The sequence below is a fragment of the Puma concolor genome, chromosome B3, assembly GCF_028749965.1.
Source record: "Puma concolor isolate L17-30 chromosome B3, mPumCon1.1.hap2, whole genome shotgun sequence".
NCBI classification, from domain to species: Eukaryota; Metazoa; Chordata; class Mammalia; order Carnivora; family Felidae; genus Puma; species Puma concolor.
This window is the reverse complement of record NC_141672.1, coordinates 88034143-88047328: the sequence shown is the minus strand read 5'-3', so window position 1 is coordinate 88047328 and position 13186 is coordinate 88034143. Positions and strand designations below refer to the sequence as shown.

The 13186-nt window shown below is 40.4% G+C and overlaps 1 protein-coding gene across 2 annotated transcripts in view; it reads left to right on the top strand.

The window, feature by feature from the left end:
• Nucleotides 1–13186, top strand: part of VPS39 (VPS39 subunit of HOPS complex) — a 47599-nt gene that overhangs the window by 2890 nt on the left and 31523 nt on the right. The window contains exons 2-8 of one of the 2 annotated variants that reach the window (XM_086710450.1): nucleotides 5284–5349; nucleotides 8569–8604; nucleotides 9088–9152; nucleotides 9691–9733; nucleotides 10918–11012; nucleotides 12213–12311; nucleotides 12705–12797. In XM_086710450.1, coding sequence (XP_086566576.1) covers nucleotides 5284–5349; nucleotides 8569–8604; nucleotides 9088–9152; nucleotides 9691–9733; nucleotides 10918–11012; nucleotides 12213–12311; nucleotides 12705–12797 — 497 coding nt within the window. The remainder of the gene's footprint in view (nucleotides 1–5283; nucleotides 5350–8568; nucleotides 8605–9087; nucleotides 9153–9690; nucleotides 9734–10917; nucleotides 11013–12212; nucleotides 12312–12704; nucleotides 12798–13186) is intronic. The other variant, XM_086710451.1, reaches the window with a different exon arrangement.

The window sequence follows — 13186 nt, the reverse complement described above, 5'->3', positions numbered from 1 at the left end:
CTCAGCAAATGACATTTCTATGTACCTATTTTACTAAGGCCAAAAGCCTTGGAATCATTCTTCACTTCTCTTACACGCTGCATCCAGTCCACCTGCAAATCTTGTGTGCCCTACTTTCAGAATAAGTCTAGAGTCCAGTCACTTCTCTCCATCTGTACTGTTTCTACTTTGATGAGAGCACCACCTCTCTCATTTGGATTACTGCAGTAGTTGTCTGACTGATCACCATGTTGTTTGTTATTGTGCTGCTCTCAGTCTTTTATCCACACAGAGGTAGAGTGATCCCTTGAAAATTTAATCTGATCGCATCTCTCCAGTGCTCAGAACCCTTCAGTAGCTTCCTGTCACAACTAGAATAAGTTCCAAAGCCCTTTCTGTGCTTCACACATCTGACATCATCAGGCCTCTAGTTACTTCCCCTCATCCACCCCATCTCCTGTGCTCTTACCCCGTCTCCTTTGTCCTGTTAGTCACACAGTCTTCTTTATTCCATAATACCCAAAGCATGTACCTACCTCAGGGCTTTTGCACTTGCTCTTTCCTCTGTCTAGAACTCTCTTGCTCTAAATATTACATTGCTCCTTCCCCCTTTCCTTCAGGTCTCTGCTGAAATGCCACATAAATTAGCAAGACTTTCTTTCCCCTACTATGCTATATAAAAGACAATGTGCTATTCTCTTACTCAGGCTTATCCTTCTTCTTATCATGGATTGCTACTTAATGCTGTTTTATATTATATTATTGTCTCTTTCACTCCATATTAGAATAGAAGTTCCTTCAGAGCAGGAACTTTGTTTTGTATATTGCTTTATAGTTCCTAGAATAGCTCTTCATAATAGGTGTTCATTAAACCTATGTTTGATGAATGAATGATGATATTAATAGTAATAGCTTCTGTTTATTGAGTACTAGTCTGTATTAAGCTTTTATGAAACAATAACTGCATTTTGCAGAGGAATAACCTGAGAATTTAAGTAATTTTTCCAAGGTCCTATATCCAGTAAATCATGTCTGATTCTAGACACTGGTTCCCAAACTTTAATATATATTCAGAACCTGTAAAGAAAAATGCAAGTGTGTGTGTGTGTGTGTGTGTGTGTGTGTGTGTGTGTGTATGTGTATGTGTGTATATGCAGTCATTCTTATATTTTCCAAAGAAACAATAGAAAGATAAAAAGGACTAAAATGGTTGCCTGTAGCAGACAGGAGAGAGTGGACAAGAATGGAAGCTAGACTTCCCACAGTTTTAGCATTGAAACTACATAAATGTGTTGTATAATTAAAAAATTGAATTCAAAAATGCAGATTTTGGGTCACTCTTGCAGAATTTATTGTATCTAAATCAGATCAGCACTCAGGAATGTGTATTTTTAATAAGTTTAAGTCGTTCTGATATAGCTAATCAGGATTATGCTTTAAGAAACACTGTTCTTTGCTCTATGACCCCCCAAAAAAGGAAAATGACCACTACCTTTTCCATTTCTGTATTCCCTGCAGTGGCCAGCATAGGGCCAGGAATGGAATTATATATCACATGAGCTTGGGCTGGGTTTGCACTGTTGGACAGATCTTCATTAGGGTTATTATGAGCAAGAGGGCTCAGCACTTCCTCACTTCCCAGGAGGAATAAGCTCCAAACTTGTGGCTCAGGATTAGTCTGTCAGGAATTTTCTAGGGCTGATTGACATCTGTTTATGTATGTGTTATCCACAGAATACACCGTTTATGTAGTGTGTCCCACTCTCTGATTTGCTGTATTGGGTCTCAGAAGGGACTGTCTACCCAAATTTTGAGCCTGCTCTGCAGACTTCTCATTCTCTTTGTTTTGTATCCATTATTGTATTATAAGATGACATGTCATAGAATGTGGAGGCCCAACATGGCTCAGGTCTTCTGGTCACCTGAGCACCCACTGACTTCCAAAACCAAATCAAGCCTCTTCAAGATTCTGTGCCATTATCACATCTGGATGATGCACTGTTTTCCCTTATGAGTTTGAGTATTAGGAGAGAGAGAGAGAGTGTGTGTGTGTGTGTGTGTTGCTTTTACTATATAAAAGAAAGCTGTTATACTTTGCATGTATGATAAATGCATTTTTCCCCAGCACCTTCAAATGAAAACGTGAAAAGGGCCAAATAAAATCTCAATTAAAAATTTTATTTATTTATTTATTTGTTTATTTATTTACAATGAATTTGTCTGATTCCACTTTATGACCAATAGAGTAGGCATTTGATAAGAAACATCTATTGGCAAGTAAACATTTCAATAAAAATGGAAAGTAGACTCTTGAATGTCATGCTTACAAGTTTGACTTCATTTGTTAGTGGTGCAGCTTCATGAAGGTTTAAGCCCCAGTGTGACAGTATCACAGATCTGTCTAAGGTTTGCTATCTGTCTATAGCAAACATGGAAGGACACATATAGGGAGACCGGTGAGGCCATCACAGGGGTTACTGGACACCTGGGATACGGCTGTTGCAAGGTACCTTACAGAGGTGAAATTGATAGACGTTGCAGACCTGGGTGTAAAGATAGGTTGCTCAAAGACACAAAGAAAAACAGTAGGGATTTGGGAAGCAGAGTGGGAAGGGAAGGTGAACATTATATTATGTTGGCCTTTTGGTTATAGATTTTTATGTATGTTTTAAGTGAGTTAAATACTTTTCTGCTTCATTTTATTTACATCTGAAATAGCAGTGGGTGTCCTAAAAATCAACTTTAGGATTACCACTTGCTCAATACAGTAGTATTGAGCCCAATATCTTTTACAAAGCAAGCACTGTGAACTTAATTCTTTTGTTTTCTGTGTTCTCTTCTGACACAAATCTCCAGCATTCCATTAGAGCTAGTGTTATTTCTGATTTCTCTTATGTCATTGAGAGAATGCACTGTTAGGGAGGCTGGGTGGCTCAGTCCAGTAAGTACTGGACTCTTGTTTTTGGCTCAGGTCATGATCTTACAGTTGTGAAATCAAGCCCCACGTTGGGCTCCACGCTGGGCATAGAGCCTGCTTAAGATTCTCTTTGTCCCTCTCCTGCACATACACACACATCCTCTCCCTCTCTCTCTCTCTCAAAAAAAAAAAAGGCACACATTCTCCTATTTCCTTTGTCAACACAAAATAAAAGAAGACAGAGTCATTATCTTTTCCTGGAAGACTAAGGACATCAACCTTAGGAGGATTTCTCCAATCAGGAGAAATGTTCCTGAAGTGGCTTTTGACCTGTTTTTGTTGTTTTTACATTTTTTTTAACTTTATTTATTTATTTTGAAAGAGAGGGAGAGAGTACCAGTGGGGGAGGGGCAGAGAGAGGGGGAGAGAGAATCCTAAGCAGGCTCCATGCTGTCAACAGGAAGCCCTCCGTGGAACTCAGTCTCACAAACCGTGAGATCGTGACCCAAGCTGAAATCAAGAATCAGATGCTTACCCGACTGAGCCACCAGGGCACCCCTACCTGTTTTTAGAAATATAACCAGTGTCGTTCAGACAACCTCTGGCCAAAATCCATTCTTTTGACATGTGATGCCTTAGTAAGTACATCACAGCATGTAGTTACGTCCTGATGCTTCCGTACACATCTTACTACATGTATGAATCGGGACAAATTATTTATCCCCTAGGCTTCAACTTCCTCATCTATAAAATGGGGCTTTATCAGAAGGATGCACCTCAAAGGATAGTTATGAGGATTAGTGAAGTTAACATATGATATGTGCTTAGCATTTCCTGGAACACAATACATTCTCAATAAAGTATCTGTTTGTACCATTTTTCAATATTTTATCTCGTAAAGGATCAAGAGAGTTTATGAAAGGAATGAACGACCTTTATGTTTGTTACAACATCAAAAAGCTGAGGAAGTACCTGGACATGCTTAACTTACCTTAATGAGTTAATATACATCTGTCAGGGTAATTATTTAAATAAACCCTTTTGAAGCCTCTTTACTTTTTGCATGGACCATTTTAGTGTCTCCAAAGCAGTCCTTGAACCAACAGTGTTAGCATCACCTGGGAACTTGTTAGAAATGCAAGTTTCCAGGGCTGCTGTGAGACCAGCTGACTCGGACACTGAGGGCAGGGGCCAGCAATGTGTTTTAACAAATCCTCAGATAATTTTGATACATACCAAAGAACCACTCACTGGCCTAGATCGTCTTTTTTTTTTCCTTATAAGAGCTTTATTGAGATGTGATTCACATACCATACAATTCACCCATTTAGACTACACTGTTAAGTGGGTTTTAGTACATTCACAGAGTTGTACAAGTATGGCCACAGTCCATTTTAGAACATTTTAATTATCCTATCAGCCCCATACCCCTTAGTTTTTACTCCCTCATTTTCCTATAAGCCCACCAGCCTTAGGCAACCACTGATCTTTTTGTCTGTATAGATTTGGCTATTTTGACATTTCATATAAATAGAATCATAAAATCTGTAGCCTTTTTCGTCTGGCTTCTTTCATTTAGCATAATGTCAGGTTCATCCCTGCTATTGTAGCACATGTCAGCACTTCATTCCTTTTGATGGCTGGCTTATATTCCATTGTATGGATTTGCCACATTTTGTTTATCCCTTCATCAGTCGATGGACATTTGGGTGGTTTCTACCACTTGGCTTTTACAGATGCTGCTTCTCTGAACATTTGTGTCCAAGTTTTTGTGTGAGCATATGTTTTCATTTCTCTCATGTATATGCCCAGGGGTAGAATTGCTGGGTCACATGGTAACTGTACGTTTAAGTTTTTGAGGAACTGCCAGACTTTTTTCCAAAATGACTGTACTGGTTTATATTGCTGCCAACAATGTGTGAGAGTTGCAGTTGTTTGTTTTGATCTGCTAGGCCGCCTTTTGAGATAATGAATTCTGTAAGGTTAATACTCTGTGGCACTTCTAATTTTCCTTAAGGTAAAATCATTAAGCCTCCAGAGGGTACCTTTTAGCTTTGTTTCTGACATTAGAGACGTACTTTCATGTTTATACTCCCCATTTTATGATTATATAAATTTTCATCCTATTTTTGGTCAGTTTAATTTTGAAACCGTGAAGGCAGGGACATTTTCTATTTCCTGATATGTCTAGTCTAGTAATGATGCTTTTTTGATTGGTTGGTTCTCAAACGTTTCTTGAATATAAATATTCCTTAGTTTTGCAAAACACCTGCTATCAAAAGCAACTGCTTTTCTTGACCCTTTGACTTCTCATTACAAGCCCCAGCTCAAGAAGTAGGGTTTTAGTAAAGCTGATTGACCTTTCTCACAATTCTTTTCTCTTGCAGAGGAATGGCTTCTTGTTGGCACCAAACAAGGACATCTTCTTCTCTATAGGATCCGGAAAGATGCTGGTAAGTAGCAGCTCTCCAGAATCGAGAAAGAGATGACTTACTACTCATGCAAAAAATGTTGATAGCTAATATACAACTGTGAAATCAGTGATCCCTAGATCATTAAAAACCATCGGGGTTGAGAGTAATACTGTGGTAAAGTGGGGAGAAGCATATGAAAATCTTCAGGGTTTTTTGTTTTTTTCAGACTCTATTCCCCTACCCCCCCCCCCCCCCCCGCCCCCTGCCCGTAGGTGGGGTTGAACATTCTTCCCCTCCTTACTTCTTAGTGACTCCCTGTCAGAAATAAATATTACTGATGGGTATAAGATTTTTGTGTGAGTGATGTGGGGGTAGGAAACAAAATTAGGAACCACTGGTTTAAAAACTTTTATTAAGTTGTGAGGGGTGGACTAGAAGAGAGGAGACCTGGGTTTGAGCTCAGCTTTCCTTCTCCTTGGCTAAATGACTATGAGTAGGTCCTTCCCAATGTCATTTTCCTCTTCTATAAACTGCCTGTCTGTCTCAGAAAATTGTTGAGGTCAGATGCAAGGACTTTGAAAACTAAAGCTCTCTCAAATGTGACATTGTCAGCAAAATGTAGAATAATAACCAAAAGTATTTGAAATTTATTTTGTCAGAGTTTCTTCCTTTGAGGGAGAAGAAGTACCTCATTCCCTTTTCATAATTTTACTTCGATGTTCTTTTTATGGAAAATTGATGTGTTTAGATAATATACTTTGGAGCTGTAGAGTCTATAGAAATCTGCTGTAAATGCCCAAGTATGTCGAACCATATGAAATTGTCTTATTTTAGTTTAGTTTAGTTTAGTTTTTGAGAGTGAGTGAGAGTGGGCGGCGGGATAGATAGAAAGGGAGAAAGAATCTTAAGCAAGCTCCACGCCCAGCACAGTTGTGGGGGGGTTGGGGAGGGGGTAGAGGGGGAGGAGAGTCCTTGATCTCATGACTGTGAGCTCATGACCTGAGCCACAATCAAGAGTTGAATGCTCAACTGACTGAGCCACCCAGACGTCCCTGCCCCTTTCATTATTTGACTGTATTAGAAAAAACTACATTTCATAATTTTCAACCTAATAGACTTTCTGTAGTAAATAGCTTAAGGTAATAGTACTTCCCTTTGGAGCCTTAAGCAAGGGTAACATGGGAAAAAAAGGGCATCTTTCAGGTCTGTGGGGTGGGGAATATTTTTCCCTCTACCAATTTTAGGTTGGTTGGGTGGGAATATGTAAATTGGACTGACAAAAGACAGATTAACAAAAGAATGACAAGTGTATTAACATGTGTATTACACATACACATGGAAGCATTTAGTGATGGGTAGCTGAAAGGGCTGGTTGGAATTTGGGCTTATATAGCATCTTAACAAATCAACAATTTTTTTTTTTCAACGTTTATTTATTTTTGGGACAGAGAGAGACAGAGCATGAACGGGGGAGGGGCAGAGAGAGAGGGAGACACAGAATCGGAAACAGGCTCCAGGCTCCGAGCCATCAGCCCAGAGCCTGACGCGGGGCTTGAACTCACGGACCCCGAGATCGTGACCTGGCTGAAGTCGGACGCTTAACCGACTGCGCCACCCAGGCGCCCCTCAACAAATAATTTTTAATTAATTTTTTTTTTTCCAACGTTTTTATTTATTTTTGGGACAGAGAGAGACAGAGCATGAACGGGCGAGGGGCAGAGAGAGAGGGAGATACAGAATCGGAAACAGGCTCCAGGCTCTGAGCCATCAGCCCAGAGCCCGACGCGGGGCTCGAACTCACGGACCGCAAGATCGTGACCTGGCTGAAGTCGGACGCTTAACCGACTGCGCCACCCAGGCGCCCCTAAATAATTTTTAAAGAAGCAGTAAGGCAAGGGAAAAGGACTTAGAGTTTCTAGGATGGCAAACTGCTAGAAGACACACACATGGGAAACTAATGGAAAAAGGACTAGTTAGTAAGGTTTGTTAGTAGATTGCTCTGGTATCCTCTGTGGGCCGCTGAGGGTCTAGTGTTGTCTCCAACTAATTAAATCCTGTCCTTGGTAGAGAGGGGGTAGAGGGACACCTGTGTAAATGTATGCTCTGTTTTTAGGCAAATTGGAGGGCAGAGAGCTTTTCTTGTACCTGTTTCTTCTCAATTGCCTTCAGCTCAAAATAATCCCTGTACTAAAGTGGCAGATTTTGGGGTGGCCTATTCTGCTACCCTTTACCTTATTCTGCTACTCTTCTGCTACCCTTGAAATAGGAAAAGAGGAAGGCACCTGGTTAGAAGAGAAACCAAAAGTCAAAGTAGAGGGTTTATGAAAGAGAGAGAGGGGAAGAGAAAATCCCAAGCAGGCCCCACACTGCTAGCACAGAACCTGACATGAGGCTTCAAACCATAAATAAATGTGAGATCATGACCTGAGCTGAAGTCAAGAGCCGGACGCTTAACTGACTGAACCACCCAGGTGCCCCTAAAAATTTTTGTCTTAATTTCTACCCTGGTAAACATTGATAACTACAACCCATATTAAAGTTTTGGGATTCTCCATAATTTTTAAGGTTGTGAAGGTTTTTGGTCTTGACACCAAAAAATTTGAGAACCTCAGTCCTAGATAATTCTCCCTTTGAGGAGAATTGTTAGAAGTTTTAAAATAAAGCTCTTTTCAAATATAGAGCTCTGTATCAAGTGTGAAGTGCCTGGTTTTTTTTTTTTTTCTTGTGAAATATAATGGCAGAATACAGGACACATTTCTGAATCTCTTGAATCTCCAGAGTCCCTTCATCTCCTTTGCTGAGGGACAGGTGGAAAAAGTAAGACCAGCTTTGGTGGTGTGGGCCCCACTAGTTGTGGGGAGCAGCCCGGGGTCAGCAGCCTGAATAGTCTCTTCACAAGCTGGGAGACAGATAGAGTGTAGGCTCAGCACACGGGCTTTCCAATCAGTCCTGAGTTTGCTTCTGGGCGCTTTCTCACTGGCTGCTACTTAACTGCTTGACCCGTCAGGTGCCTCACATATGAAATTGGAACAGTAATACCTACTTCTTGGAATAGTTGTGAGGTTTTAGAAAATATACATCAATTTTTAAACCCAGAACCCAGCACCTAGTTTTTGCTTAGTTTGTTGTTATGTCATTGTCATGATAATTATTCTCTTCTTGGCTTTTTGGTGATTTTTGAGGCTGAATATTTTTGTCATTCCCACAAAGCTAGGATGACATATTTTTGTGGTATGTAACTTTCTTCCCTTTTTGCAGCAGTGCCAACAGATGTAGAATCTCCTGAAAGTGGCAGTAAGTGTAGATGTATTAAATTACTTTAGTTCTGGGGTTAGTATTGAGTGTTTGCTCTGTCCCGTGATGCAGGACATAGGGTAGCTGCTGGGATTTAGCTGGTCTAGATCTGAGGATGCTTTGGGCTGGGTTTCATTGCTTGGGTTCTTATATTTGTGACTTTTTACAAACACTTAGCCGAGGTACTATATTGCAGGATAAGACCTTCAGACTCAGAAGTACCTTGTAGCTTCACTGAACTTCCATCATATGATTGCCAATGCCAAGTGAAGTTGCATGAAACCCTCTGTTCTAAAATTAGAATTGAAAGTGACTTCTTATACTCAATGAAGAGAGCTCTCTAGTGTAGATCTCTAGCTTCTAGTCTTTTAGGAATTTGTAGATTCATGTAGTAGAGCAGTATGGAGCAGCATTTTTTGTTATAGTTAAGTTTTACGTGTATCCCTGTGTTTGGAACTGTGAATGTTTGTTTCTTTTCCATAGGTTGCAACAGGTTTGAAGTGACACTAGAGAAATCCAATAAAAACTTCTCCAAAAAGATTCAACAGGTAGGCAGTGATGGTGGTCACTACAAGAATATTTGACTTCTATGGGACCATGTCAAAACTAGAACTTCAGTAACATTTTTAATAACTCTGAATCCTCTGCTCTCTGTTCTCCCACTTACGCAGAGATCATGGTCCATCCGTCATGTGCCTGAGATCCTCTATAATGAGCAGAAATTGCGATTACACATAAATATAAGTCCGATTCCTGTCATTGGCATAGACTCTTTAGTCCCTTTTTTTTCCCTTAAAATTTATTCATTTTTGAGAGTGAGAGAGACAGAGCATGCGCAGGGGAGGGGCAGAGAGAGAGGGAGACACAGAATCAGAAGCAGGCTCCAGGCTCTGCGCTGTCAGCCCAGAGCCCGACGCAGGGCTCGAGCTCATGGACCGCAAGATCATGACCTGAGCTGAAGTCAGATGCTCAACTGACTGAGCCACCCCTGTACCCCAAGTCCCTTTTTAGTACTGTAGTTAAATGAAGTTTTGTTAAGCCCTGTCAGAAATGTTTAATTGAGTCTAATGATTTGTTCTTTTCCAGATCCATGTGGTTTCCCAGTTTAAGATTCTGGTCAGCTTGTTAGGTAAGAAAAGGGGTTGTAGTTATATTTCATGTGTCAAAAAATAAAAACTGTGACCTGACTAACTCTTTCATGGTTAATTTGAGAGTCAGTGAAACTGACCTGTACCACACCAGACACAGCAGGGTACACGAATATTAAAGACAACAGCATCTCTCATAAACTTGAGCTCTGTTCTCCAAGGAGTGCTGTTCATTCATTCAGTCACAGATATTTATTGATATTGAGCAGATATTTATTGAGCCCTGCCCTAGGCATTGGGGATACCAAATTGAAAGAGACATCGTTTCTGTCTTTGAGTTTATGTTCTGATTGTAAAGACTGAAATGACAGAAAATAATCATGATTCAGTGTGATAAGTTACAATGGAAATTTATAAAAAATGTTGTGGATATTAGTAATGGGAGTGACAGCATCATCTAGTGGATGATTAGGATTTTGATAGGAAGGGAGAAGTAGGCAGAGCATTTTAAGCAGAGGTCCTGCAGTCTGACCAGACTTAGGATGTGTGGTGAAGAGTGACACAGTGACAAGAGATAGGGGAGAGACAGATCAAGGCCAGACTATTCAGGCCTTGTTTGAAAAGCCATAGATTCAATTGAAGGCAGCCAGTGAGGCCTTTTATTGGCAACAAAGAACTAGAAACTTGCCTCACGTTTGTACTGTTCAGCCCAGGGCCCAGATGGTAGAATAATTTTAAACTTAGCTTCTAGGTTTAGAGAGGAACATTTAAAGTAACTATGTCTTAATGAGTAAAACTAGATAGGAGGCCTGAGTGAAATTATTTTGCTTGCAGCTAGAAAAGAATTCCTCATCATGGGATCGTACAAAGTCCACAGAGGATTCCCTTTCTTTTATTGAGGCCTCCTAATGGAAGTAGCTTTGAAAGCCAATTCTTGTACAAATACTGCATCACAAATTTCCAGACTTGAGGAAGACTGAGTATAAGAGGGCTTTGCTAGTGAAAGAGCTCTCTTACACAAGCCAGCCCAAATTTAAAGGAACAGAAGTGACCTCTTAAACATTTTGGAGTGTAATTCTGATAATAGATCAGAATAACTCACTGTTAGTGAAACTGAAAGATACATCTTCAACCAACATTCACTTCGGTTCTTCTGTTTGTTAGTTATTCATGTGTGTGGAGAATTATGATAATTTATAGGGTTATTATACTTCCTTCCAAACAGAAAATAACATTTATGTCCATGACCTGTTGACATTTCAACAAATCACTACGGTTTCAAAGGCAAAGGGAGCATCACTGTTCACATGTGACCTTGAGGTAAGTTTAGGCAAGATGAATTTTGACATTGTATTTTGATAAATACATTCTTTCCTATATTATTCCTACCATCAGATGGGAAGAATAACATGGATATCCAAACCCAGCAGAGATCCAAAGAAAATGTTTGATTTTGGATTGTATTAGAGAAATTTTCCCCTTTGTATGTGGTCTGAAGGTGAAACATTTGGGTTCCCTGTTTGTGTGCTGATTAGAGCACCAGAGGAGGCAACGAACTCAGGATAAAAGCATTGGCCATGGAGGGGCATCTGGGTGGCTCAGTGGGTTAAGGTCCGACTTCAGCTCAGGTCATGATCTTGCAGTTCGTGAGTTCAGGCCCCGCATTGGATTCTGTACTGACAGCTCAGAGCCTGGAGCCTACTTCGGATTCTGTGTCTCTCTCTCTCTCTCTCTCTCTCTCTCTCTCTCTCTCTGCCCCTCCCCCACTTGCACTGTGTCTCTGTCTCTCAAAAATGAATCAACATTAAAAAAAAAAAAAAGCATTTGCCATGGACAAACCATTATGGGGAAAATCCAGACTTAACAGTACCATCAGTATCATGGGCATAACTATAGGACATTATATTGACCTTGTTCTGAACATATTATTGTCTTCTTTGTCTTGAGGGTGTTTTTTGTTATTCAGGAAAGACATTTCTCCTAATTTTTGCAAATTTATCCTCCTTACATTATTCAAAATCTGCCTTACCCCTCTACTCAGCTTGATCGCTTTTTAGTATTTGTGGTCTACATTGACACTGCTTTGTTTTATGTTTAGACATTTTCTTTTCCCCTGTTCCTTTAAGGATTAAAAGTGCCACTGACACATGCTGATCCCTGACCAGCAGATATTGACATCCATGAGTGAGAAACATTTAAGAAAAAAAGAGGAAGCGTTTGCATAGGTGGAGGCCTGCCCTGGGATTTTCCGTGTGAATTATGAATGTTTAAGAGATGTGCTGGGGTTGGGACCTTTGACTGGCAGCCCTCAGGGAGGAAGTGCTCCTCAGCCTGTTGTTTCTAAGTACATTTTAGAAAAATGGTGTTCTTCCACCCAGCTTGTCTGGTAGGGTAACTTTGTATTACAGGGGATTTTCAGATTCGTAGCCATTTCAAGGTAGGCAGTCTCTCATTTAGTGGTCACTCAGTCGTGGAGCCATCGTATACACATCCTCATTTGCTCTGGGTGTCTCTTCCCAGCACACAGAGACTGGTGAGGAGGTGTTGCGGATGTGTGTGGCAGTGAAAAAGAAGCTGCAGCTCTATTTCTGGAAGGACAGGGAATTTCACGAATTGCAGGTAAAGTCCATGTTGATTCACCGCTTGAAAGACTCCTGTTCAGTGATACTGAAGGTCAGGGCCTCAGTCTTGGAGTTCTCTCCAGGTGAAGGCTCTGCCATAAGTACCTGAGAGCCTCTTCATGCTCACTCATCAAGAGTCTCTTGGCCTTCAGAAGCAGTGTTTATACACATGGGTTTATTTCAGAGTGGGTTTTCACCTTTTCCAAAGGCATCTAGTCATCCAGTTCATGGGTGACTTAAATTTTTATCACAGATGATTTCCTAGCCTTGTGTTTACAGAATTGTGTTTAGATGAGGGTGAGGTTCATTTTGCAGAGTGGGCGTGGAATAACAGGAAGATCATGGTTTCTTTTAACATCTTTCCATTTGAACTCTTGCTCTCTTTCCTCAGGGGGACTTTAGTGTACCAGATGTGCCCAAGTCCATGGCATGGTGTGAAAATTCTATCTGTGTGGGTTTCAAGAGAGACTACTACCTAATAAGGGTAAACTTATTATTTTGCATGTATTAGTTTACCTGGGGGACATGATTATGCACGTCTGAACTACAGGCCAAGAGACTGCCTTAAGTAGCGTTTGGGCATAACAGGGCTTGTGTTTGTATATTTGGTTATATGTTATGCTTCTCAGCATCTCCACAAATAGATGTCTGAAGCTAGGCAGCGTCATGAATTATCCATATCTTGTATTTAATTATTGGAACAGATCATAAGGGCTGCTTGCCTCTGTCCAACAGCATTGTCATAGACTGCCATCTTAAGGCTTCAATCCTCAAGCATTAGAAACTAACTTTAGTATTAAGCATTTTTAAGACTTGAGTTTCCTGTTGCCTAAAATCTTTTTGTATATTTATTTTTTAAATTATTTTTACTTT